At 44.6% G+C, this 27,508-nt stretch overlaps 1 protein-coding gene across 2 annotated transcripts; it reads right to left on the bottom strand.

Moving 5' to 3' along the window:
* Positions 1–1,401: 1,401 nt before the first annotated feature.
* VSX2 (visual system homeobox 2) lies at positions 1,402–27,485 on the bottom strand. 2 transcript variants are annotated; one of them, XM_048484893.1, is made up of 5 exons: positions 26,995–27,485; positions 25,779–25,863; positions 21,661–21,784; positions 6,612–6,792; positions 1,402–3,782 (listed from the first exon to the last, which is right to left on the bottom strand). In XM_048484893.1, the coding sequence occupies exons 1-5, from the start codon at positions 27,440–27,442 to the stop codon at positions 3,403–3,405; spliced, it is 1,218 nt and encodes a 405-aa protein (XP_048340850.1). In that variant the 5' UTR covers positions 27,443–27,485; the 3' UTR covers positions 1,402–3,402. The 2 variants fall into 2 exon arrangements, with proteins under 2 accessions (XP_048340850.1, XP_048340851.1); XM_048484894.1 differs by having other exon boundaries at positions 1,402–3,719.
* Positions 27,486–27,508: the final 23 nt, after the last annotated feature.

Here is a 27,508-nt window from a genome sequence, read left to right as displayed (position 1 = left end):
TCCTTTTAGTTTTGTTTTGAGGTGTATATCTCAGAAGTTACATCACAATTAGAGAAGCTGCAATATGCGCATAGTTGTAGTTTTGCAGGCATACCCCTCAATACAAAAAAAAGGAAGAATCACATGGTTGCTAGGCAAAACAAACGTTATTCATCTACCTTTACATGGAAATTGTAAGCAAATGAGCTGCAAGCAGAGGAAACCTCCATGGGGAATCTTCACCAAATGACAGAGGCAGGAGAATCTCTGCAGCAGCACACAAAATGCTGGGTACAACTCTGAAATTGACCAGAGTTCCGTCAGCCAGCTGGTGGGAAAAAAATAATGATTTTGGCTGGCTATGTCTGTGATCTCCACTCTGTAGGAACACAAAAAGCTAAAACAGATCTTTTAAAAATGTCTGCAGGACATTTTATTTCTGCTATGCAGAAAGGATCAGTGAGAAAGGTGGACTACAAATATGGGGAATTACATAAATAAGGAGGAGCTATCAGCACCAAACTGCAGAAGTAAATTTTGGCCAAGAAGCCAGTTATGGTGAAAACCTCAAAGAACTGTCACATCTTCAGGACTACCAAATACATATGTTAAGGTCTCTGTGGGCGTAGGGGTGCCAAGGGTGGGGCGGATGACCAGGGTAATGCAGCGGTGGGGCATTCCAGGCCAGCATGGAGGAGTGACAGGTGTGCCCCGGGCGCAGTTCCCCCTCGCTCCTGCCCTGGTTAGTCTTTTAAGATACTACAGGACTCTGCTGCTCAGATAGTCTAGTTTCTTGACTCAAAATCACAGGATTTGGATGGAGATAAGAGAATTTACAAATATTAAAATACTCAACTTCTAGTATGTAACGAAACTTTAAAGCATAAAGCCCTCTCCTTTTCTCTCTGTGCCCTAACATGTTTGCATGGGTCTATGCTGGGACTTCAAATAATTGTGCCAGAACAATATATACCTATACCAAAGTAGTCTCCATTATGTTGATCGGTATATAATCAGATCCACCCTATACTTAAAGAACAGAATCAACAGTTGGCTGCCACTCTGTAAATCTAGTTGGTGACCAGGGCAATAGAGAAACAAGATGTCTTGCAACAGGAATGCCAGGCTGTTGTGCTTTTATATTTCCAGCAAGCCTCCTTTCTCCTCAAGGTAGTCATGTACCTCCACACTGTTTGGCACAGGTCCTTTTGCAACCAGGCACAATCTCATCATGCTATAAAAACTCTGAACTTAGACTCTTTTTGAAATGGAACTGATGGTCTGAAGACAGGGGACAAATATTTGTAACTTCCCTCAGTGTGTCTCAGGTCTAAAAAGATGGAAGTCCACTAGTCTAGACCATATTTATTTATACAAATATATCACATCTACCTTACATCCAGAAAAGTCTCAACAGAATGGTTCTGCCCATCTTTAGTTCTGTTTTATTTTGATTTATACCTTTACAGAAAATGGCACAAAAATCACAGGTTTCAAATGACTAGAAGTTGTTACAACTTTGTATCTTAAACACCTCAAATAACAACTTTTCCACCATATGTACATTATTTACACACCATGGGCTATAATCTAACACGCCAAAGAACTGGGGAACAAAGACAGAGAAGGATTATGTTGGCAGATCAATCATAAACAAAACAGCAACCCGGTAAAAACACCTCTTGTTGGAAACAAGAACAGGAAAGGGAACATGGGGATTTGCTAACCTGGGGCTTTCACTGAAGAAAAACAAAAGGTTACTATGAAACTGAGGTTTCTTATGACTATGTGGGCATGACTTCAGGTCAGAACCTCTGACTTAATTGGTTATAAAAGTCACCTGATACCTCTTTTACTGGTGGACTCCAAGATGTCCATAAGTGCTTTATTTCACATTGCACTACTGCACATAAGGACAGCTAAAGTTGCACACAAATAATGTGCATGACATGGGCAATTTCACACATTCATCCTCATCATCTGAGCAGCATCAAAGGATGCTTTCCATGTGAATGAGCAATTGCAAATCTGACAAGGCTTCCATATCACCTTAAAGGCAGCTTCTTACCAACGTAGTCAGTTCATACAATGATCCAACAATAATCAAGTGCTGAATAACCCAGTGATGTGTACATAAGTGAACGAGCTCGTTAATTCTTGGGATTGAAAAAATCATGAAAAAATTAAGCTCCATCCCTGAAATTTGGCTTTTAGGGGCCAACAGTATTTTTCTCCACTTCCATTTCAGAACCAATCCATCCTGAATTCAGAAGACTCTCCCAGGCTTAGCTTGACCCAAGTTCTCTAGGAAAGAGCTTTCAGATTGGATGCCATGACACCCAAGCAGACTTACATACTGGCACCTCTCCGTTTAGTAGCTAAGTGTTCCTTTCTGATCTCATGACATTCCAGGACTCTATAAGGAAAGACACATGTGGAAGGTGTCAAATGCTATTAGAAAGAGCTCAGTGTCATGTGCAACTATTTCCATGGATTCCCCCCACAAAGTTATGTGAGCTAAAGGGGAAATTCACACAGACATTCAAGGATACTAGATCAAGATTTCGGGATGCTGTGAATTGGGTGCCACAAACAAGCCACAAAACAGGCATGTTCTGCAAGGGAAATTCACCATTGCACTGGAAGGATGCCTGCTGGGACTCTCTCATCAACAGCAATGCTGGCTGATTTTGCAGTGAGGAAGAGACTATCTCTGAGGTAGGGTTGTCACCTGGCCAGTTGTAAATTTGGCCCAACTTTTAAAGGAGGGAATGGCTTCCTTTTGTTTTTAAACTCAGCCTCAATGCTAGGCAACGGACAGTTTAAAATACTATATATTTACATAAATTAACATATAAAAATGAGCAGGGTAGTTTTATTTTTCCTTCTGTGGAAAAGTCATAATAACCTGACCGAGACAGGGAGAGACAGATGTGTTCTTTCAATGAGATACAGTGAGAGGTGATAATGATAGTCGTCTTCTAAGAGTGGGATGAGAATGGGAAAAAATGACTGAATAAGGTGAAAAGAGGAAAAAAAGAAGACCCAACATTGGCTTAGTGACTGGCATTGAGGAAATCATTGTCCTCGCTAGCTTAATCTTCCTCCTGGGACTAAATATTGTGGTGATTTATGACCCTCCTCTCCCCAAAATGGGGAAAGGGGAATAAAGTAGAGCAAAAGTGCTCCATAGGGTAAGAGAGTCTAACGCGTTCCCTGAGAGGGGGAAATCAGATTTCTAGACACACCTGGTGAATGGTCTTGAGCCTGTGGCTTCCTGAAATCCACAGAGACCAAGTGGGGAACTACCTCCCTGTTTTAGTAGGGGCTGCAGGAAGAATCCTGTTGGTCTGAGAGGAGACTGTAGTTCCTAGAAGAGTTAGTCTTTGAGAAGATGGCTGATTTCCCATTGTTCCCTTCGCTCTAAATCAGCTTCTCTTCCTCTTGTGATGAATCTGATTTTTCCATTTGCTGTTGGTCCTCTGCAGTGGTCGCCTCTTCCTCTTTCTCTGACTTCCTGATTGGGGTAGCAGGATCTCCGGGAATGGTCCCCAGGACTTTGGAGGCCGGTGGCTCCTTGTTTCTTTGGCCTCGAGGGGCACGCTGTTCTCTCTCAGTTCTTCCTGGAAATGGTGGCTTGGAACTGCCCTTCCTTGTCACCTTTGTCAAGTTGGGCAGGCTCATGCCCACCTCTGGCTTCCTCCCCGCCTCAGTCGCCTCCAGAGATTTTTTGTGCATCCCTAAAAAGAATTGTTGGTATTCGGGTTTAGAAAAGCGCCTGGGCATGGGAAAGCCATCTTGAACTGAAAACAGTAAAGATAAAGAGAGGCCAGAATTAAGGAAAAGCAGAAAGCCTTGCTTCAAACAGCAGTCACAGAGAGCCCGTTGTACTGGGCCCTGCATGGCCAGTTCTCTGACAGAGAAAGGTCAGACCTGGGTGAGAAACAGGAACCAGTGCTATACATTAAGGTAAGTCTATACCTGAATCATAACCCTTTTTAGGGATTTCTACAAGTGAAGATAACAGCAGAGCTGGGAAGAGAATCTTTGCTTACAAGTGCAGATATCACCTCTCTAGTTTATTTGTTTTGTTTTAAAATCTTTTTGCATTTTTCTGCAACCCTTGAATTTTCCCTGGGTTTATAGGGAGGGAAAAATCACCCTATCTGTACATGATCCCATTGTGTAGATTTCTTAATCCACACTTAAAATTAGATCTAAATATATAATTTTCAAAAGTATACAGAAGGCTAATTTTAAAAAAGCGACAGTTTTAAGGTATTTTTAGAAAAGTGCTCTCCTTCGGAGCCGCTCTACTTAGTAGACCACAACCTTCAGAGAGTAGAACCTAGAGTTGCAAGAACACAACATTGCTGGGCTTTATAATTCTCAGATACAAAATGGTGGAGGATATATGCCTCATTGAGCAACTCTTATATAAGCAAGGCCTGGGTGAGGAAAATCTAAATACAAATCTAAGTCCAAGGCTAATTTTCTGCTCACACATCTCAACTCCTCTGCCTCTCTCCCTCTCATCTTTGGATTTCACATGGACAGAAGTATGAGGCAGAACACATGTAAAGAAGCCAGAAGTTAACTTTTGCTGTAATATTAGTCACAAAAAGCAGAAGACAATAGCCAAGCAAAGAGCAGGAGCATGAGAACTCTCCTAATTTCACATAGTAGTTTAGGCATCTTTTAAAAACAGTTAGACATATTCATAGAAGGGCAAGTCTATTAACCATGATTGCTAAATAAATAAGATCTCCATATGCACAGCTATTATACCTTTGCATATCACACACTTAAGGTAAACAACTGTTGCCTTCATGAGCTGCTTGTAACCTCCCTAGAGGTAGCTGGTCACTGCTAGAGACAATAGGCTGGATCTCTTATTTTATCTGAGAAGTTTTTCCTTATTTGCTTACATCTGAACAAATTCTTCAATCAAGAAAGGTCAGGGGTAAAGTGAACTTCTGGAACCAGCTCTCTCAGATGTGCTAAAAACACCTGAGACATCACAGCCACACCAAGAAGCTTACAACTGCTTAAAACATGACAACATTTTTCAGGGGAAGTGCCTCTGGGAACACCAACTACACCTGTAGATAATGATTCCAGCACTTATGAGCCAGAAGTGTATTCAGTACATGCATATCATGTGTACCTGGATTTAAATTCTTGCCTTTGCAACTGATACACTTGATGTTCTATCCACAGCTTGCACAGTTTTCAAAGCAAAAGTGCTTCCTGTTTAGGAATTTTGTCAAACATGAAGCAGCAACCACTTTTTTCCCTCACAAGCACGAACAAAAAATATCAGGCAAATTGTTTTTAGGATCAGCATCCTCTGAGAAACGGAGATTCCTGCAGCACAGTCCTAAGCAGAGTTATACCCTTCTAAATTCATGGAAGGTGATGAGAGTAACTCTGCTTACTACACTGTCAGCCTGATGTGATGTGATTTCCTCAAGGTTCTGGTCACCTAAGCAGCCATTCACTCCCTGGAGTTGCCAGAGTTGTTTTTCTAAGGGCTCCAGCACTATACACTAACTTCAGGAATGCAACTGCGAGCAGCTTCTCTGTGGTGAGTTCTCGATGCCTTCTATAACATTGAGAGCAGCATGTCATATTGGTTGTGGCAACCATACACCGAAAGACAGGTTAAGTTAGTATCCAAAACTGGGCACAGGAATCAATGTTCTGTGGTATTTTACGGAACAGCAAATATATTGGGTCATTATCTATGACAGACAGCTTCCAACAACATTTCATAAATCATATAATGAGAAATGTGCTAGTGTTGGAATATTTTTGTTATCATTCCAGAAGTCTGTACACTCAGCTAGTAACCAGTATAAATATCTTGAAAAGTGCGCTAAGACCCTTGACATGGTATCAGTTAACTGCATGGCAGAGTTAACTCAAGATGTTACCACAGGGTTACCACAGAGAGCCTGTTTTCTGCAGTAGCATCACCATGGGTGTGTGACACAAGCACCAGGCATAAGAATACAGGCATTTAGGAACTTGTGTTGCATAAGTCCAATATATTTTAAACCCTGAAATAACGCACTTTTTTACCTTTAAATAACAAATGTCAGAGTCTACTGGTCTACAATCCTAAGCAGAGTTGGGACCTTTCAATTACTTTCTTGGGAGTAACCCCCATTGAGTACACCAGTAGGATTCTGAGCAGATCTGCTCAGAATAGTTCTCTCAGTCCTTTGCTTAGCATTGCATTGCATTGCATTGCAATGCTGAGTCCAGTCCCTGGATTCCAAGAAAAAAACAGCAAACTTCAGTCCCTGCAGCAATAATTCCTGTGCCCTTAAGTTACATGGTCTAATTCTGTCTTCCACTTCCAGAATCCTGCTCAGACAGCTCAGGAATTCCGCACTCAGGGTAGGAACCTCGCGGCTCTCAGATGTTCAGAACTATAATCTCTATCAGCCGTTTCTTCGTCAGCATGGTGGCCAATTGGCCATGCTGGTAGGGGCTGATGGGAATTGTAGTTCCTGAACATCTGGAGAGCCGCAGGTTCCCTACCCCTGTTCCACTCTATCTGCCAGGATCCTGACGGGGAAACTGGCTAGACAAAATCAATCCCATGCCCAAGTTTGGTCTCTTACCCAATAGCCAAGGTGCACAGGATTCCATTATGCCATCCTTGGCGGATTTGAGGATGGACTCTGGCAGTGGGATGGAGTGACGTACCATTGCACCATACAGCCCATATTCTGCCATTACGCTGCTCCTGCCCCAGCATTTCTCCCTCTTCCGCCATTTGGCTCTTCGATTCTGAAACCAGACCTGCAAAGTAAATCATGTAAATTATGTACAGGCTGAACTATACCGCCCTACAATTGCTACACATTAATTTAGTCAGGATTTAAAATGAGTTGTTAGAAATGGAACTTCTTCCTTCACGTAAATTAACAGATATGTTTGCTTGCACACAAGAATCAAAGGCCAAACCAAGACTGGTTTCTTGTAATATACGATATTAACACCTAGTACTTAACCTAGGTTTAGTGGTTAAGAGTAGTGGACTCTAATCTGGAGAACTGAGTTTGATTCCTCGATTCCCCACTCCTCCACATGAAGCCTGTTGGGTGACCTTGGGCCAGTCACCAGTTTTCTCAGAGTTCTCTGCCTCACCTACCTCACCAGGTACCGGTTGGGGAGGGAGAATGAAGTTGCAAGGCATTTTGAGACTCCTTATGGTAGAGAAAAGCAGGGTATAAAAATCAACTCTTCATCTCTCTATCTTATTTCTTGCTACACTCAGGGCATGAAGCCTTCATGGCCTGGGGCTTTCATACCACTCAAACTGAAAGCAAATGTCCCACTACATCCCCATGTGCCAGTTAATTCCTCAGCCAGCCTTCCTGATATTCTTGGCTAGAAGTATTCATTTGGCAACACTGAGACTGCAGGCTTTACTCTGTGAGAAGCCTACCAGTACAGGTACAGAAACAACCTTCACCTGCTATTTTAATGAAGCTGTGATTTTTACAGAGGACATTTGGGGGAGGGTAAATTGCATGCTTTTAATGTTTAACTTGTTACTGGTTGAATATGTGTGTCCTTGCAGCTTTTGTTGTCTTGTTACTTGCTGGAATCTCAGGAGATAAAGTGGAGTATACTTTTTTTAAATAAATGAGCAAATGATCAAAAGCTTAGAGGGCTATACAAATGGATAAAAGAAGATAGTCCCACCTCCTCTCTACCAAAACGCCTCATTCCTTGCTCACATGCTGTAGCCACTAACCACATAACTGAAGCAAATGTAGGGAAGGCTTCCATCATGACCCTAAATTGAAATGAGCTACTTCTGACATGACAAGAGAAGTAAGAGAGACATCTTGTCTACTCACACATCTCTTGTTGTCTTGGCTCCAGGGGTTCCAGAGTTGAAGACTGATCCAAAGCTTCATATTGTTACGAATACAATCTAGGCCCTATTGATTTCTTAAAATAATACTTCCCCTCCCTCTCTCTCTCTAATGCTCATCACATCCTGTAGTGTGAAAACTTAGTGTACCTTTCTTCTAGTCACATGCATTTATAAAATTATGGGATAATACATATGAACATTCATAACTTGATGTTGTAGTCATACTTAAACATGTAAATGACCACAGATTTGAATTCACAGGTAGATGTTTCTAACATCCTTACCACAACACTTCAAAAAATGAATTCAATTCATGCTTTGAGCTACCTAGCTTTTATTTAAGACTCATGAGGAGAAATCAAGCCAAGCGTTAATGCATACCCTTAAGAGTACCCCGGTGTTTACTACATCAGCTATCAGAACCTAGAGCACAGGTCATCTCTAGCCCCCATAATCAACATTATCTATTCCATGACCAAATTTTGATCAGTGTAGTTTTTAAAATAAATTAACTTAGACCATAAACAAACCACAGCACCTCTCTACTTCGCCCCCCACCCCCCACCCTTTCTCCAGCCTGGCACGTTTCGCCTCTCCTTTCTGACAATCCTGGCAGACACTGCCATTTCACAGCTCAGGACAGGGATATAATTAATTTCCTTGGTGTCTGTGCAATTGGCTTCTGGCTCTCCCTACCTGGAGTCCTTTTCATTATTTAATGGGAAGTCACAACCAGAGGGAAGCTAGTGTGGGAGCATCGCTCGCGTGGGGGAGAGACAAGGCAGGCCGCCTTTTCCAAAAGTGTCACAAAAAGGCGGCGGGGGGGGTGTCATCGCCAGCCCCGACTCCCCTATTTAAGAAGCACCTGCCCCCCACTTCCACTCCACCCGGGCGGTGCAAACCTACCTGGCAGAAATCTATTAGCTAGCTTGCTGGCTCGGCCCAAGCCTCCCATTCCCCATTCCTCTCGCCTCTCCCCTCCCCTCCTTTTTCTTTTCCCGCCTCGGAGAGAGGCATCAGCTTTGAGATGAAAAATTGCTGGCGGTCTATTCAGGAGGAGGCAAAGGAAGAGTCAGCCCCAGGGGCAGCCCGCGGCTGATTGAAAAATAAGTTAATTTCAGTTTGAATCGATGGGCCTCAGGCACTGAAATATCACGGGAAATTAAAGCGGCTGCTCCCAGGGGATCGGCGCCATTGACCCGCGCTAATTAATGCCGGGGTGGTGGTGGAGTTGCTCCGCGAGGCAGCCGCCCCGACATATCCCCGCACACTCCCGCCATCGGCTTTTTCTCATTTAACTAATTAGGCTGCAAAATTGGGTGTTAATTTGTTTAGGAATCCTTTAAAAAAAACACTAACCCCCCCCCCTTCTCCCTCCCCCCCCCTTTCTCTTATGCTATCTCCTTTCCCTTTCCGGGGAAAGCAGCCGCGGTCCCTGGTGCAATGGAAATGGCTGGCGGGGGGAGCGGCTGGCGGGCAGATGGATGCTCGGGGGGTCACGCCGCAATCTTCTCCGGCTTGATTGCCTGATTAGGTCGTTAGCACATTTTGTAAAAAATGGCTCGCCGTCTGGCGCTGCCCTGATGAGTGGGACGAGGCGGGAATCGCCTGGGTAATTTATCTTTTTATACGGCGAAGCATTTGATTTCAATCTGCAGATATATGGAGGCGCCTTTGACACCTGTTTAACATTATAGCTCTGACAGCTTAACCCTCTGATGACTCCGCTGGGCGGACAGCGAGGAAGCCGCCGGGGTGGAGGCTGCAAGCAAACGACCCTTCCCCGGGAAAAGGGAACGCGTCTGCATTAACCTTTATAAACATGACGGTTCCTCTCGTGCCCTCACGATGTGGCTCCGCTGGTGTTTTGTTAGGAAATACAAATGAGCTGAAGCATTTTCCCCCCCTGGAGTAAATCTCACTGAGCTCAACAGTGCTTGTTGTCTAACAGGTGTGTTTAGGAATGGGTTTTTATTTGGGGTCAAGGGGGTGATAGTACCCTGAAGTAGCATGGGTGGTGAATCTCAGGATCTTTTGCAGTATTGCTCAAGACATTTGAGTCATGCGTCAAGATGTTTTGAGGCTGAAAATAAACAATGCAAATGAATGCAGGAATTGGCAATTTGCTGCCCTTTAGTGGCATCCCAAAACCTGTCATCTGAAGCTGGCTACCTAATCCTGCCCTAGGTCCTCCTCCAGCTTGGTCCTGTAATGCAGTGGCTTCAGAGGGTAAACTGACTTGGATGATTGATCCCGTATATAAAATAGGTTGAGCCCCTCTGGTGTGTAGGGAGATGTCAGTTATTTAAAGCTTCAGTAGAGGATGTTGTAGGGCAGAAGAGTTCAAACTAGTAAGGCTTAGTGGGGAATCATAGATCAAAGGAAATTCTAGGCCACAGACAGGCAAACCCGTGTGTTTTGTTGTTGTTGCTGCTCCCCCCCCCCCCAGCTGTAAGAGGTTTCAGAGAAGCTTTGCTTCCCATGGCATACACTGCATGTTCATATTCTGTTTCCAGAATTTGTCGATTTTGGAGGGAACAACTCAGAAACCTGAAGAACAGTTCACCAGAGCACTCTCCTTGAACACCAATTTCTCTTTCAAATCACCTTCAAATTGCAGGGGAGGGAGGAACTACCACTTGTCTCCAGCCCTAGTTTCTCCAGTCCATCTCTTTTACATTCACTCCTAGGAAGCACGCAATAGGATAGGTACACATGATCGTTTACTGTGATCATGCAAGCAAGTGAGACAAATTTTCCCAGGCTTCTGCACCTAACTGGAAATCTAGAAATAAAGGCATGAGAACAGTGGCCTTACAAATTGGCAAAGCTGCTAGTTGCTGCAGGGGATTACAACTGGATCGGGGCCATAATGTTTACAGTCGCTATTAAGCCTTTTCTGTGCTCTTTATATGAACGTATGGTTGAAGTTGAAGCTAAAAGACATTTGTAATGATGAGCATTATGTCTAAGGCAAGTTTTATAGATGCAATATGGAAGAAAATAGTAAAAAAATAACAGCAACCATGATCTCCTATGTGGAAACAGACCCCAAATTGTCACTGAGGCTCTCTGTCAAGCAGCTTTGCACTTTCCAACTTATTTCAGCTTGTGTTTTGTTCAACAGTTTGACCACTAGGTGGCTCCCATGCTACGAGAATCCACACTGCCCACAGGACCTTTAAGTCCCCCCTGCTGGTGCCGGAAAATCTAATCGGCTCTCTCCAACAAACGGGCAAATGTCGCTTCGTCAACTATAGCCAGAAAGGCCCTAGTGAGTACTTACTTTTGTAAAATAGGTGCTCACTCCAGAGTTTAACCAAACACAAACATGTACAATTTATGGCCTTTAAAAAGGAGGTGGAGGGATATCATATTTTTTCACGGTAAGAAGTTCTTTAAAATATCAGTTATTTATCATCTTTCTCTCGGAACTGGGACTTTATGTGCATTTCCTGTTTCTGAACTACATGGTACTATAGCATAGAAAACGTGGCCAAGGATATATTTTGATGTTGTCTCCTAGTGCTGATATTCAGAGGTTTACTGCCTCTGAATATGGGGATTCCCTTTCATCCCCATGGCTAGTAGCCCTTGATAGAACTCTCCACCATGATTCCCATTTGTATGTTCATCCCATGTATGGTTATGGTCATCTGTGTCACTAGGTCTCTGGAGAGGTAGCATATAAATGTTTAAATAAATACAGATGGGTGCAAGTTGTTTAATGTCCTCCTTATAGGGTGGTGACTCCCCTGTTAGTACTGAATCCTGTAGGATGGGGTATTGCTGCTGTAATGCAGAGGGCCTCATCTTCTGAGTGTTCCAGTTCAAGTTCTGGGAGGTCATGGAACATGACACTAACTTGTTAAAAGGTGGAGCCCACAAGGAGAGTTTTGTGCATCTCAAGTGTACAGCTATGGCATTTCTATCAGGCCCTCACAGATCAATATAGTAAAACTGTACCTGTGCTGCAATCAGAAAGCAGAAATAATCGATACACAGAGAAGTTACCTCAAAAAGTAAGTCAAGATGGAGGTCACAAGGCAAGACAGATGTATGCATGCATTATAACATCAAGGAATTAGCAGGAAGAACACTTTCGGGGGGTGGGGGCTGAAACATTTTAGGGATGGGGCAGGACACCCAGTTCTGATGGTGAAATAATCTATTATATGTAGTTCCATCTGTGATTCTTTTAATAAAGTTAGCTGATAGGGCTGTGATTTTAAGAGTGAGACTGGCAATGGGAGTGGTGGTAAATTTCCCCCCTTGTGTGACTTTTCATCTGAAAATTACTGCCACCAAATTCCTTTTGCCCTTGGTGGTGAACCCAAACATAAAAACAGTAAGGCAGTATTCAGTGAGACAACAGTTTGATTCAGGGATATTTACAAAACAAAATACCTCTGTCCCCTGCATTGCAACCCAGGTAGCTCCAATTTATCTAAAAAAGAAAAAGTACCCTAGAAAGGATTATGTGGTAGTTTTGCCCCTGAGAGTTGACTATGTACATCACCTTCCTTAACACTATCACAAAATCATGTATGACAAGCATATTTCCCCACATCTCTTACTGGGTACCACATGCTAGGGGCAAAAAAAAATTGAGGGATACAATTGCTATCAAATCCAGCTTGCAAGCACAGTAATCTGTAGCCACTGTTGCTGCAAACAGAATGCTGAACCAAATGGAAATGAATGACTTCCTTAGGACCACTAACTGCATACAAGGCAGAGGTGGAGTCTGAGTTCAAAACTGAGTAGGTAACACAGCACCATTTTAGCAAAGGCAAACTTGTTAATTTCCAGCACAGGTTTCCCCTTCAGTTTATTTATCTCACACTTCATTTTCTACCCAGATCCCCCCAAATCAATCCCCCTTCAATTAATTTACCCCAGATCAATTTTCCATCTTGATCCCCACAAATCAGTTTCCCTTCAATTAATCTATTCCCCAAATTAATTTTCACCTCTGCTCCCCTCCTTCTAAAAAAAAAAAGCCACATATTTTTCTTACTGATGTCAATGATATAGTTGAATAGCCTGCCCAAGCTCTCTTTCGTTCTTTCAGTCTCCCAGCTGCATTAATGCAGCCCCTGGGACTGAGTTGAGGCGGCTAGAGGTGAGCTCCCAGATACTGAGGATAAAGGTGCTGCAGATTGGAGGGAAAGTCAGTTTGCCAATCAGCAACCACTGATGGGGAGCCAGGATTCTCACATCCATCCTCCATGATTCAGTGGCCTCAAAGCCAGGGACCTGTGTGAAGCCACTCATAAGAGCAGGCAAGGAAGCAGTGAACATTTTGGATCCTATTTGCAGTTCTTTACTAATGCATTGGTACCACATACTCCTAGCCAATCATCATCTTGACAGCAAAAAATCTCAAAGTGGCTGTGTGAGAGCGGCAGCAAAGAGGCTGTATGAATTAAATCTCAAAGAGGCTGCATGAACTAAATGAAGAGCTGCTATGGGAAAACAGGAACTGCATCAGTTATAGACTGGGGCTTTATTATTTATTTACTTCATTTACATATCATGCTTTTCTCTCCAGTGGGAGGCCCTAAGCAACTTACAACTTTGTTTCCCTTCCTGTATTATATCCTCAGAATTTGCTATTTATTTGCATAGTTTGAACGCTGACTCTCCAAAACCTGTTTGAGGCAGTTGACAACTTAAAAGAACAACAACCCTGCAAGGTAGGCTAGGCTGATGAATAATGACTGACCCAAGGACAGCCAGTGAGCTTCCATGGCAGAGTGGGAATATATAAAAAGCAAAAGCCATCAGAGCAATGATGCTTTTAAACTCCATGCCCAGGATGGCTTTCTCCTTTAAAAACTTCATTGGAAGGCCTTTTGGGTCCCTTCCCATATGACTGTGTTCCAGTTCAGTTGTATCAAGTTATCACTATTTCCACTTTCTTCTTTCACTGCAGGAAAGAATCTCTTTTGTAGCCCTACTTTTTTGCTCCCCAATCTGCAATAATTGCTCATCTTAAGAACTGCAATTCCAACACAATTGGTAAATGGAAGGCAAGATATTGGAGATAGTTCACACCCTCCTCCTAGATTAAATTTCCTCAAATTGAACACAGCAAGGACAAGTAATACACAACATACAGAATTTTTTTAAAAAATAGGTTAAATATTACTGGGGCAGGGGTGGATTCATCAATGATGTAGGTGATATGTCAACAATCGTGGTAGAGACTCACCATTCTTACAAGTTTTAAGATGGTACATGTAAACCTAATGCAGGGGAATATGCCAGTGAGAATAACTGGTACTTCTTCAATAAGATAAAGAAGTATTTTATAGTTCAAATTATACTAACCACTGGTTTTAGGGTTAGCTGCGGAGATTTCATTTAATGGATTCGCTTATACCAGTCACCAGTTAACATCTGCATGTCACAAAGGAAGTGTGGTCCAAGCAAAATCCATTATTTTCTTCCATATTTTAAAAGAAGTACACTCTTATGCAGAGTTACTTCAACCCAGTGAAATCAGGATTGCACTGTAATTGTTCTTACACCTTCACCGTTTGCCTGCTCCTGGCTGAAACAGACCATTTAAGTCAGGGAATAATTGTGAAGGCCATTTATAAGGGCAGGCAGGGCAGGCATCAGTAGGGCCCAGTAGTGTCACCCCATCCACCTACTCACTGACTAGCATTCTACCACCAATACTCCTAGCAGACCTAGCTAGACGCTTTCATTGCTAGAGCTATTGGGGAAGCAGCTATAGGCAGTATAGGCAGCCATGAGCATTGGGGGTGGGAAGGACATGCAGACAAGTGAGAGGCATATGGAGAGAAGGAAGGTGTAAGAGGAGACCCTGGGCCGGCAAGGGAAGGGAGGGGTAAGGATCCTGGGAATCCTCTGCCTGGGGCCCCACAAAACCTGGAACCAGTGATGAAAAATGAGCAGGACAAAAGTAGAACTTTGCATTCACCCTGTTTCAAGTGTGATTGCTATCACCCTTGCTACTTGACGAATTATAGAGACCTTCAGCCTCCCCACTTCAAATGCTTCTCTTTCTTTACCCAGTTCTTCATGCAGTCAATCACTTTGTCTTTTGTGTTATTTCTGAGCCTCTTGTCTTTTTCTCATATACTAAAATGTCAAACAGATATACCTCTTTGGTCAAATATTGATCCTGAAATCACACTCATCTTCCACCTGATTTGAACAAGATTCTCCTCACTGGATACTTTGTAGTCTGGATACCGTTGGAACTTTTTCTCACATTCAGAAGGTCCTAGAGAGGTTTTCTTCTACCATCTACAATGCTCATTCCCTGTTATTCCTATTCCTAATGACTCTTTGTGTCTTTTGCCACAGATGTGTGGGAGGGGGTGTTTCTCCCTCGTGAGGAGCATTGTGCATTTCTCTCATTATTCAGCCAAGAGTAGACTATGTGTAAATTTCCAGTTCTAACTTCCTTAGAGAAAGCTGCATAGTTCTTATAAACCAGCAAGTACTTTACAGCTGTCTATTCAAAATGCAATGTCAAGATTGTTGGCACTGTTTATGATGACATCACTTTCTATGACTCTGTAAAAGGGATATGAAGTTAAATGAGCCTAGTAAAGATGGCACATTGGCTGCATAGCTGATCACAATGCAGAGAACTGGCATAGCTCCTGCTGCCTGGAAGAAGTTAGAATAGGAGTCATGCAAGCAATGAAAACCTGTGCCAATTTATCACCACTGTTGTTCGGGCAACACCGAACACTAATAGAACACATTGGCAAACACATTCCCAGTACGAAAATGAGGGAAAGACAGGCATGATGAAGAAAAGTAAAATTACCATGCTTATTCAGGCCTTGTTCCAGTCCCTAGGACACTATAATATTATGCCTACAAAAAAGATGATGTCAGCTAATACACACACTCCAAAGTTAATGGACTGCCAAAATTACTGCCCCGCTACCTGCTTTAGTAGCCAGAATGAAGGAAAGGATTCCCAACTAAATCTGCAGAAAATCATGACACCCAGCGGGTGGGCGGGTGGGCGGGCGGATGGATGGATGAGACACAGCCAAGAAACTGTTTGCTAACTGTTTGTGTTCTCAGGACACTTACAGTTTCCCAGCCTCAGGTCATCAGGAACAAATACTTGAGAGGAGTCAAACTGCACTATTGGGGTTGCAAAAAGAGCTGCACAGTTAAGTCAAGAGGGAAATCAGATGCTCCTGAACAGACTCTCCATTTCTCACTTCCAAACTCTTAAAGTATGCAGATCATTCAGACACTCATGACAAAGTGTGTCTCCTATACACACTACAATGTGGAAAACTATGTATTAACAGTTCTTTATTGTCCAACAGGTTACAGCACATTTCTTATTCAGAGGATGCAATGTGCTAAATGGAGGGCAGCAAATCTCTCAAAACAGATTAGCCCTCACAGTATACTAGTGAAAGCAATAGATATTTATGTTTTTTCATTTCATTTCAATTATATTTGTACCTCGCCCTATCCCCGAAGTGGCTAACAACATGATAAACAATACACTTCAACAATATAGCAATAACAAACAGTAACAGTAATAAAGTACATGTTGGTGGAGACTAGCTATTTCACCCACCTAGGCATGACTCACAGCAATTTCATGACTACACGTAAGTCTTTTTCTGCCTGCCTGGTTACGTGCAGTTTGTGTAAGGCATGTGAGTACTAAATGGCATTACATCATGGATTCACTAGGCCAGGGGTAGGGAACCTGCGGCTCTCCAGATGTTCAGGAACTACAATTCCCATCAGCCCCTGCCAGCATGGCCAATTGGCCATGCTGGTAGGGGCTGATGGGAATTGTAGTTCCTGAACATCTGGAGAGCCGCAGGTTCCCTACCCCTGCACTAGGCCATCACTGATACTTTCCCCACATGACTAATGCAGAACGTTAATAGCGTTCAGCATCATGACTGGTGAGTGGTGGCAGAATTATGAGAGGTGGTATATGATTGCTTGATGGTGATTGCTTGATGGTGCTGGTATGCTGGTGCTTTATAAAATTGCACTTCTGACTCTGGAGAAGTTGTGCATGCATTACATCAGCATTTGGTCTGGCCTAGTATCTCTGAAGCCAGTGCCCATTCCAGGTTTTGGTGGATCCCAGGCACTCCAGGCACCTTTCTCCTCCCCCATTTTCTGCCACTCTCTTCACACTTTCCTGCCCGCATGTGGTTCCTCCAATGTTCACCTATTAATTCTTCCCCCTCCTGGGCTTCAAAAAAACCCCCCCCCCCACCCCCCCCCCCCCCCCCCCACACACACACACATACCCAGCAAGCCCTCCGGGCCCCTACCTGCCCTCATCCCTTGCCCTATCTAGGCCTGCTGTATTTCTTAATCTACAGCGGCCTTCACTTCTAGTGTTCATATAGTCCCTTTGCATATGATTAGCTATGAAATTGCAGCTTTAATTTATCGGCCCAAGAGGGGTGTGAGAATATTTTATACAGGTCTATCTTTGAGGCCAGGAAAGCCCACATTAGCTTTTGACCACTGGGAATTCAGAGCTGAGCTTCTTCTATGAATGTCAAACCACATGGAGAAGTCAAGTTCTCATTGGATCCCACAACTGTTCTGCATTGCCAGTAATAAATACAAGATTAAAATGTAATAAGGTTTAAGATTATAATTTTACAAATGTGCACTCTTTTTCCTCTATGCCTTTATCTGACTTTACATTTTGGAGTTTTTGTGTTGGCTGGACTCGGAGGACATGTCAGTATTAGTTTTGAGTGGGCAGTCAACTTCCAAAGCCTTCTCAGTCTCCTATTCTATGCTAGAATCTTCTGTCCTCGAGAAAATACTTATGGCATTATATGGTGGAATAGGTTTTGATAGTATTCTTCTTATGCGTGCTTAGTGCAAACCTGAACAGCATTACTCTTCAATGGACTCAAAAGGGTGCAGCTCTATTTAGCACTCCGTGACTATTCATCAAATATCAACCTTATTGCTTGGGTTCTTTGCCAGCTGCCTAGCTTTTATTCATGTGGTACTCATTCTTGTTCACATACAGAAAATATTTCTTTACTCTATATACTGTGTAAAACTTTAGGTACCAATACATTAGAAAGATAAATGTAAAACAATTTTCAAAAATATCTTTCAATGTTAAAGACATAAGAAGACCCCTGCTGGATCAGACAAGTGGTCCATTGAGTCCAGCATCCTGTTTTACATGGTAACCAAGCAGATGCCCTGGGGAGCCAACAAACAGAGCATAAAAGCCAAGGCCTGTCTGAGTTGCCTCCCACTACTGATACTCAGTGGTTGCTTCCTACCACTGGTAGTCAGAGATAATCAACTGGCATTTTTTTTTACAGTGGAGAAAGAAGTTATTTATCACAGGCTATTTTTAAAAAAATTCAGCTGCCTTACCAGCCAGATGATATCCAGGTTGGCTTATCAATAGTACTACAATGTTAAGACAATATACACAATAAAACCTCAGACAATGAAAAAATGCCTAAAATATTAAAACACAGCAGACTTCAACATTCCGTTTCCTAACCAAGCAAAGTATTGAAAATGTTCTCTCATCTCAAACCTGATAAAGTTGAGCACAGAGAGGTGCTCCTAGGAGAGTCACAAGGTCAGGGTACCACATCTAACAGGGCTTTTCCTTCTCTGCACAACGAGCAACATTTCTCCAGCAGAAAACCAGAGCAGGGCTTCTTCTGTGGAGGACAAGCTATGTGGGAAAGCAAAGTACATCAGCCCCAGTATTAGGAGCCATGGAAGTTGGGTTTGTTTCCTCCCCCCAGCAAAGTATTATTACTGCCTGAGACCTGAGAGAAAGCAGTTTTCCAACAATACTGGTGCTAGCTGGAGAAACTGTCTGGCTCACAGACACTTATCAAGTAAGCAGCATGTACACTGAGGATAAACAAAAGAATTGGCTAGTTGCTTGTGACATGCCCTTTTGGACCATAGCCACAGACTGGAAGAAGTTGTAACATTTTCAAGTGCAAGTAATAGCCATGAAAATAATAACATCTCATATATGAGCCAACATGAGTTGAATGTTACCTGTGAACTCCCAAGGATAGAATTCTTTTGTGCTCTCATTTAAAACTCTGACATGAACCTGTGCGCCAGTACACACAATTGAAGTCCTGTTTCCAAGCAAGACTGACAAATTGAAAGGAGTTCAGTGGAGGGCTACCAGATGAATAAAGAGCTGAAATGAGGGTGATTTATGGTGCATAATCTAAGTAAATAGTTTTATAGCTTGGTAAAGCACTGACTGTGGAGAAGGATGCTATGGGAAGGTGAGAGCCAAAGGATGCTGCAGAGATTGGGTGAAGAGTATGCAAATATCTGAGATATACCTAACCAAAGCAGGGGAAGGGGAACAGATGTAGTCCGAACACAGTTAATACACTGATATTTTTTTTAAGATGGCAACACACACTGAAGCTGGTGTTGGTAATGTGAAGGGGAAAAATCCATGTCATGATGACTGATTTCCATCACTAACACGTAACATGATTTGGATAACCATAAATCCAACAAACTATTTTTCAGAACTGTTCATAATTTTTAAACATTGCCCTTCCTTTGTAACCTCAAATGTCAGTTTTTACCTGACCTATATCCTGATCACAGCCAAGATATGTGAAGCAGCTGTTGATATAGCTACAACAACATCTTGGAAAAGGAAAGTAGAGCAGATCCATCCTACTATATGTTGCATGCCAATTGTAGATGAATCATAGTACTAACAGTGCATTCCTATATAAACATAACAACAATCGAAACCCATTGAAATCAATGGGCTTAAACTGGAGTCACTTTTTATGGGACTACAAACATCCTTTCATGTTTTCGGCGTTGCATTTCAAGCAGCAGGAATGCTTTTTATGAAGATTAGCCAATCCTGCCACGTAAGATTCTCTACCAAGTCCAGCATCATATAACAATGTTGCAAACTATCTAAACACTGAACACTGGCACATGCTACACTGGCACAACAACTAGGGCCAATCCAGAGGCTGATGTCCCAGCAACAGCCATGGCTTTGCTCTTGTTTGCCAGCAGAGATGCTGTTGGTTAATGCCAGGCAAGTCTTGTTATGCATTCACTGAACATACGAGACCAAAACAAACACACACACAATACAACGGGACAATAAACTGATTAACAGAAAAAAAGCAACGAGTTTTCAAGGATCAGGGGCAATTTTAAAATGTCAGTGTCCTATCAGCTGATGTTGCTGGCAGTCAGCATTTAAATAGTAAGAGACTTAAGATACTGCTGATCCTTTGCTAATAAACAATTGTTTCTGTACATCTTCATCTTATGACAAATTCTGAATCTCATTGGAGCGAATGGCAAAGAGGTCAAGTGACTGAATGTACCTTATCACAAAAATTCATTCCACACAGAGAACTAGTCATCTGGGAGGAAGAGGCAAGCCTAGCTGTCTTCCCAACATACAAGTGATTTGGGGAGGGGGACGGCGTGATATGGAAGAATATCTCCAGTCAATGGAAACTGTTAAATTATAAAATCTTCCTCGTATCCACTTTACAAAGACATTGTAATATTTATCTGTATTGGTTAACTAATCAGTTAAGGCGTAACACTGTCCTTTTATTCACTGATCATCAGTTTAAATACGCTGAAATCTGAAACCCCAGTTCCAAGTGCAAAAAATGCTGCTTTGGCGGAGTGTTGCATCTACCTTGTTAGATACACAATATGCAATCTCTGAATGTCATGAACACACATGAAGGGGCCTCAGGCTGAGTCTGAACAGTGTTACCTATTCTGACAGGTGGCAGCTGTCCAGGGTTTCAGGTGAGGGTCTTTCACGTCACCCTGTACTTGGATCATTTGAATGGGAGATGCTGGGGATTGAATCTGGGACCTTCTTCATGCAGAGCAGATGTTCTACCACTAAGCAACGGCCTCTATTGACTACTTAGTTCATCCGACTATTGAATGTTTAGGCATGCAAGAACAGTCTTAATACAAATACTACCATAAGGTAAGATTCCAGGCCAGGATTCAAAGAACTGTAAAAATAGCGATTGTAACTCTAGGAGCTTTGTACCTGCTTTTCTTAAATGGCAGCCTCTCATGCTTGTGTACAAACTGCTTTTGAAACTGAGAGGAATTTCAAAGGCAGCTTGCAGTTTGATATTGGAAAAGGGAGGGTACAGTTCAGAGGCAACCAAGTCATAATATTTCACTGGACTAGGGCAAGCCCTTTGTAAGAGCCTATGGATATTTTTGCATCCCTGCCTGGGACAATGAAATTCCGTACCATTCTCCTTTGCTCCTCAATCAGAAAAAAAATCATTTTTTGATACAGGGTTCCAGTTCACTCTCACTTCAGTACAGCTGTCTTTAAAGCAATTATTTCCTCTACCCAGATGTACAAATAACCCTGTGCCTTCTCTTTTCATGATATTCCATTTTGGATCAGGTTAGCCAATCGTCCACCACAGACGTCTCAATTGTTTTCCCCCCTCTAGATTATATTCAATTAACATATCCCCTTGTAGCAAACAGCAAGACCAGACAGCTTGCAGCAAACTAGGCAGCCTTAGACCCCCCCAAAAAACACATCAATTCAACATTCGTTTTAATACACAGGTTTGGGATATGTTGGTAGCAAGATCTAGAGAAGCCTTCAATGTAATCCAGTACATCTGCATTTAAAGGTATGTTGTCCTTCCTGAAGTGAATAAAGAACACTGAAAAGAAAATTAGTATTGTGTCGCCCTGAGGTCTCATAGCAGTATGATTACCTGTATCCTGTCTTCTGGAAGTTCTGTTTTCATAGCTAGCATCTCCCTCGCATAAACGTCAGGATAATGGGCCTCGTTGAAGGCTTTTTCCAGCTCCTCCAGTTGATAGGATGTGAAGATTGTCCTGAAGGGAGTAAAACTTACTGATGAAAAAAGTAAAAATAAAACCAAAATTCTGAACAATCCTTAAAGGATGAAGAATAAAAAGAAAAACCAAGATAATGGTTAAAAATGTGCAACAATTGTTCAAATACACTCTACAGATGGTCAAGCCCCAGGGTAGGAAAAGTCATCAAAAGTAAAAATATTTTATATATAATTCCTGGTGATGACAAATCATAGTGAACATGATCTATTTACTCCCAAGTATGTATGCGTAGGATTTCTGGTCTTTCAGTGCTGTTTACTCCCAAGTATGCATGTGTAGGATTTCTAGTCTTTCAGTGCTGTTGATTTCAGTGGGGGAGACAAACACGTGTTTAAATCCTTCCCATTGAAACAAATGAGAATTTGGCTGGGGACTCTCCATATACACAAATCATGGGGAGAAGGAATAGCAGAGTTAGCAAATGAAGGTGGAGGTATTGGTCAAAATAAGGAAAAGGAAGAAATGGATTCAGAAAGCTTTTTAAAAGGAGGAAACCTTACAGACAGTCTTTTTACTGTGCAATCCTAAGCAGTTACATCCTTCTAAATCCATGACAGGATGACACTATATATGGGCTGTCTTTCTGCTTATTCCTTCTTCTGTTTCAAAACAAAATCTATTTTGAAGAAAAACTATTAACATTTAATTTTGTGGGAATCACCAGCTCTTATAAACTCCCCCACCCAAGTAGCACCCCAAAGTCTGTCCAATCACTCAGTAAAACATAGGACTAATGGAATTTTATTTATTTATTCTATTGGTAACCCTCTCTTCTGCACAGCAAAACACATGGGTCATGTTTATGTATTTTAATATAAGTAGGATCTGTGTTCTCTCATCTGGCTTATGAGTTAATGCATATTGCTTACTTACAGGTAAGCTACTTCAAGATCAAGGCAGCTCATTTCTAGAAAAATTTGTTTGGGACTGGGGTGTAAAACAAAGTTCCTTAGTCTAATACTTCTTTGTCTGTCCATGAGCACATTCAAATGAACCTGTGTCCTTTAGTTTCATATTTTCTCCTATAGCACATTAACAAGCCAACTCAGGCAAATTCCCAAGAGAGACATCATAGAAATTTTATTAAATTAAATTATTAGATTAAAATGTAATAAGTATTCTCTGAATAATAAGCATCTAGTGGATACTGCAATCATAATAAGCACTAATGTGTACTATGGGATTTAAAATAACTGTCAGATTAGAATTAGCATTATTTCCTTCTATGAAATGTAACATCACAACAACTGTGTGCCCACTAGTCCTGAAACAAAACTATCACGAAGTATTTTTAAATGACAAATTCATTCCCATCCAATGTAAATCCAGTTATAGTTTTCCATCTTTTTTATTTAAAACAACTAAGTTTCCATTAAAAAGCATATTAGATATGGAGAAACTTTGGTTTCACTTCTCACTCTCAGATGTATGCTGAAGGTTGGATTTTATGGCAAAATTTACATGTTGAAGTGTAAAACTCAGTTTTGCACAGGGTTTTTTTTTAAGTTTTGTTTTTGGAAATGCAGCATTTAAATTCATATTATTTTAAAGGGAACCTCCTTCCAGTTCCAGTTACTTAGATGTTTCTATTGAGAAAAATAATACGGAATAACACCATTCTCCATTTTTCATCTTCCAAATATTTTGAACATTCTTGTCCTTCCTCACCTCCTAGGCTTACATTTGCAAGTGACCCGGGCACCATACAAATCTCTGGCACATCTGTGATGCGAATGCTGCCAGCACCACTATCAAGCTTTGCTCTATTGTGTTGCCAATCTGGCCGTAAACATCCTCTTGACTTTACCGCTTTGAAATGATGCATTTTACATTTAATGCCCCCTACCCCTTAGTCTGCATATCCCATATTGGAAACACACAGATGCACCCACACCGCACCTGGGAGCAGAAACAAATGGAAACACAACTCCAAGGGAGGATGCCGATAGAGAAGATAGTGTACAGCTTTCTTCCACATTCTTGTTTTACTGCAAATTTGAATGAATATCAGACTGTCCAGGCCACCTTCTGAATCCTGGAAAGCCACCAGTTCTATGGCTAATCTACCTACGAAGCAATCTGCAGTCCAACATAATAGTCTAAATAGGGTGTGTTTAACATTAGAAGAAACACAGCTTTAAAAAGAGAAAATAAAAATGTAGGTCGGGTCCCTAAAAATAGAACAAAATATATTGTAAAGAATTTACATGTTCCCGGATAGGACTGCCAAGATGCTTTGGAATTACCTCCCAGCATTTAAAATCTAAAGGATTGTACCAGATCAATAACAAGGTTAACAAAAGGTGCTTGTTAATACAAGAGAACTCTTCTGTAATCAACCCTTTGTTGAGATTTTCTTTTGTTATCTGCAAATTTTCTTAAGACATCTTTGCTCTTGCCCTTGCAGAATCACAGCCAGAATGGGTGGACTACGCTTGTTTTAACCATTCCAGTCTCTTTGTTTCTGAGCAAATGGAAAACTCTCATTATGCATCCTTAATATTGGGGGTTGTATACGTTTTCTGAGCAGATAGATCTGGTGTTAAAAACAACTGGTGGAATATATCTTTTTGTGACTTAGCCTTAAATTTAATTTCTTAAAGAGCTCTTCCATTAGCCCCTTTTGTTTAGAAGGGCGGGGGAGATGTCTGGGGGGGGGGGGGGGTGCATACTTGAGAAATTTCCTGCTCTTCTGGGATCAGCCTTTACTTTTCAAAGGCCAAGTAAGCGATTCTCTCCCACCCCCACCTCCCCGATCAGATGTACGGGACAAGAAAAGGAAACAACCAATGTCAATTTGAAACTATGACCAAATCCAGTGCCTGATCTCTAAGATTCTGGCCCAGCCATATTTCAATCCCAGTAGGAAATGCACCCCGATTCTAACCTTGATCTAGCTTTTAAACCCACTCCCTCAGATTAGCCCAGTCTGTCTAGCAGCTGCTTGCCAGGTTTGTTTGGACCAAATCTAGGAAACTGAGGCAGGATCTTTGACTTGACGGTAGCAAATCCTAAATGGGGGGGGGGGAGGTGTCTGAGTCCTCAGCTGGCCTTTCCACCCACATTTTCTTAATCCACACATTCTGCATTTTATCAAGATTAGTCTAATTATAATCAGACCCTGATCGGATAAATGGTTACTGCCTCTCTCTCTCTCTCTCTCTCTCTCCTTTGTTTTGTAGTCCAAAAATATGGGAATGGTCGGGAGACAGCCCCCCTCTATCGACACAGACCACTGCCAGGTCTGACCCGATGCACTGCCTGGCAGGGACAGGGTCGCCCAACGACCCCCGTGGCAGACCAGGAGAAGGAGAGCCTGGCTCCTGGGGACTCCCCCTGGCCACTTTCTCCTTCCCTCGGCGGCTTGTCTCGTTTCCAGGCTCTTCGGCCAGCTTCCCGCCGCTTTGGTGGCTTCCCCAGGAGCCAGCGACGCCGCACGCGGAAACGGCAGCGGCAAAACTGAACCCAAACGGAGCCCGTCCAGGAACCCGCTCCGTCCCTCGCCCGGCTGAAGGTGCAGGGGCCAGCCAGGGGAGCCAGCGCAGCAGGGGCGGCGGGGGGGGGGGGGGCGCCCGCTGCCTTTCGAAAGGGTCCCCGTCGTTGCCAACGCCTCCCCGCCGCCCATTTCGTTTGCAAAGCGCAGCCCAAAAGACGGCGGTGGACAGCTCCCCGGACCTGAGCGGCGCCTCTGCAGCGGGGCTGGCGGGCCCAGCCCAGGACGGCTGCAGGGAAAGCCCGTGGAAAGGGAAACGGCCCCAGGGCGGGCCTGCGGAGGGTCCCCCTCTCCGCTCCTGCCCCCCGAGGCACAATCCCGGGCAGCTGCCACCGCCCGGCCGCCTCAGAGTGGGCTGCTGGTGGCTCCGTCGGGGCGGCAGGAGGAGGCCTTTGGGCCGGCTGCCCCCCCCCCCCGCCCCCGGCTGGCCTGCCTGCCTGCCTGTCCGTCTCTCGCGAGCGGGTCCGGCTGCCTTACCTGTGGCGCCTCTTCTTGCGCTTCTTGCTCTGGCTCAGGGAGGACTTGGACATTTTCCTGTCGCTGGACGAGACGTCCTCGGAATCTGGGGGCACAAAGGAGGCAGCCATGGAGGGATGGAGGGGCACGGCCGGCCGGACAGGGCCCCCCTTCCCGCCCGGCTCCCCCAGCCCACCCTCCGGCCGGCCAGGGCGCGCCAAGCGGGGCGCACTGTCGGCCGAAGGTGCTTTTGGGCCCCAGCCTGGGATCGGGTCCCCCTTTTTTAGTTTGCTGGATTCCGACTTGGTTTCCTTGGCGCGAGCGCGGGGGGGGTGGTCCTGGCCCGCTTTGGCTCCTTCTGCAGAGCAGCAGCCCCCGCACCGCCGCCGCTCTCCCTCCTAGACCCGGATCCGAATTTTATTTCCAAGCCAGCGCTGGGACTGATAGTCCTTTTCCTTTTTCTATCTCAAACTTTCCCCAAAGTGTGTGTGTGCTGGGGGGGGGGGGGCGGGTGTTAAAAGAAAGTGGAGAAAGCGCCAGGCCCTCCAAGGCGCAGAGATTTGACAGCCGGACCGGGGCGGGTTTAAGGAGTCATCCCTCAAACCCTTGAGGATCTCCGGCACTGGCCCTGCCTCTTATGGCCTCCCTGGACCCCTTCAGATTGGTAGGACAAGGCGCAAAAACTCGACAGAGGTCGTCCCCTCCGAAGGGGGGCCCTTCTGTGGCATGAAGTGACGCGAAACCTGCGAGAGTCCAAAGGTGGCCTGCGGATGGGCCGGGATTCCTAGAAATGCTTTCATTCGTTGCAGACCCTCCGGGTTCATTCCAAGAAATGGGACCCTCGACCGCCAGAAGCAGCCAAACAGCGCCTGGGCGGCCGCGCTCGGGATGGAGCCGAAGAGCAGACTCGAACCAGGTCCGCCTCGCTCTCCATCGGGGCCTCAGCAGCGACAGTTCTCTTTCGGCCCCTCCACGAGCGTCGCGCTGGGACTAGTTTGGACGGGAGATGCTGGGGAAGGCGGGCGGGGGGGAGGGCAGATCTACGCAGCGCCTGGCCACGGGCGCCCGGGGACTGCACCCCTGCTCCGAGCCAGTCCCGCCCGCCCTGCAGGGGAGAGGGAAGAGCAGCGACTCCGGCCCCGGGACGTCTGGGAGCCAGCCGGTGGGGGCCCCTCCGGCTCCTGCCCGTGGCCTGGCGCCGGCGGGCGGGCGGGCGGGCGGGGGAGGGGAGCGCTACCTGAGCTGGCCGTCTGGCTGGTGTCCAGCTGCTGGGGGACTCGGCCCAGCGGCTGCAGGTGGACGCCGGGCGGGTCGGCCAGCACCTCCAGGAAGGTGGGCTGCGCGTAGAAGCCGGGCAGGCCGCCGGCGCTGAGCAAGCCCATGCCCATGCCCCCCACGCCGGCGGGGCTGAGGACCGAGCGGGCGGCCAGCAGGTGCCCGGCGGGCAGGGCGTCCAGGGCGGCGCGCGGGTGCGGCGTCGGCGGCGGCTCCTTGTTCAAGCCCAGGATCTCCTGGATGCCGAAGCCGGTGCAGCGGGGCGCCGCGGGGGTCGAGGCGGGCTTGGCCGCCCCTGCCGCGCCCCCCGCCCCCGGCTGGCCCGCGGCCGGCGGAGGAGGCGCGCCGTCGGGGGCTTTGGGCTTGCTCGGGAGGCCGTGGGCCAGCGCCTCGCCCGCCTTGCCCGTCATGCCGGTCCCTGGTGCCCGCTCCGGGGAATGCTCGGGAGCCCCCGCCGCCTCCGGCCCTTTTATACG

The sequence above is a fragment of the Sphaerodactylus townsendi genome, linkage group LG02, assembly GCF_021028975.2.
Source record: "Sphaerodactylus townsendi isolate TG3544 linkage group LG02, MPM_Stown_v2.3, whole genome shotgun sequence".
NCBI classification, from domain to species: Eukaryota; Metazoa; Chordata; class Lepidosauria; order Squamata; family Sphaerodactylidae; genus Sphaerodactylus; species Sphaerodactylus townsendi.
This window is presented reverse-complemented; position numbering and strand designations above follow the sequence as displayed.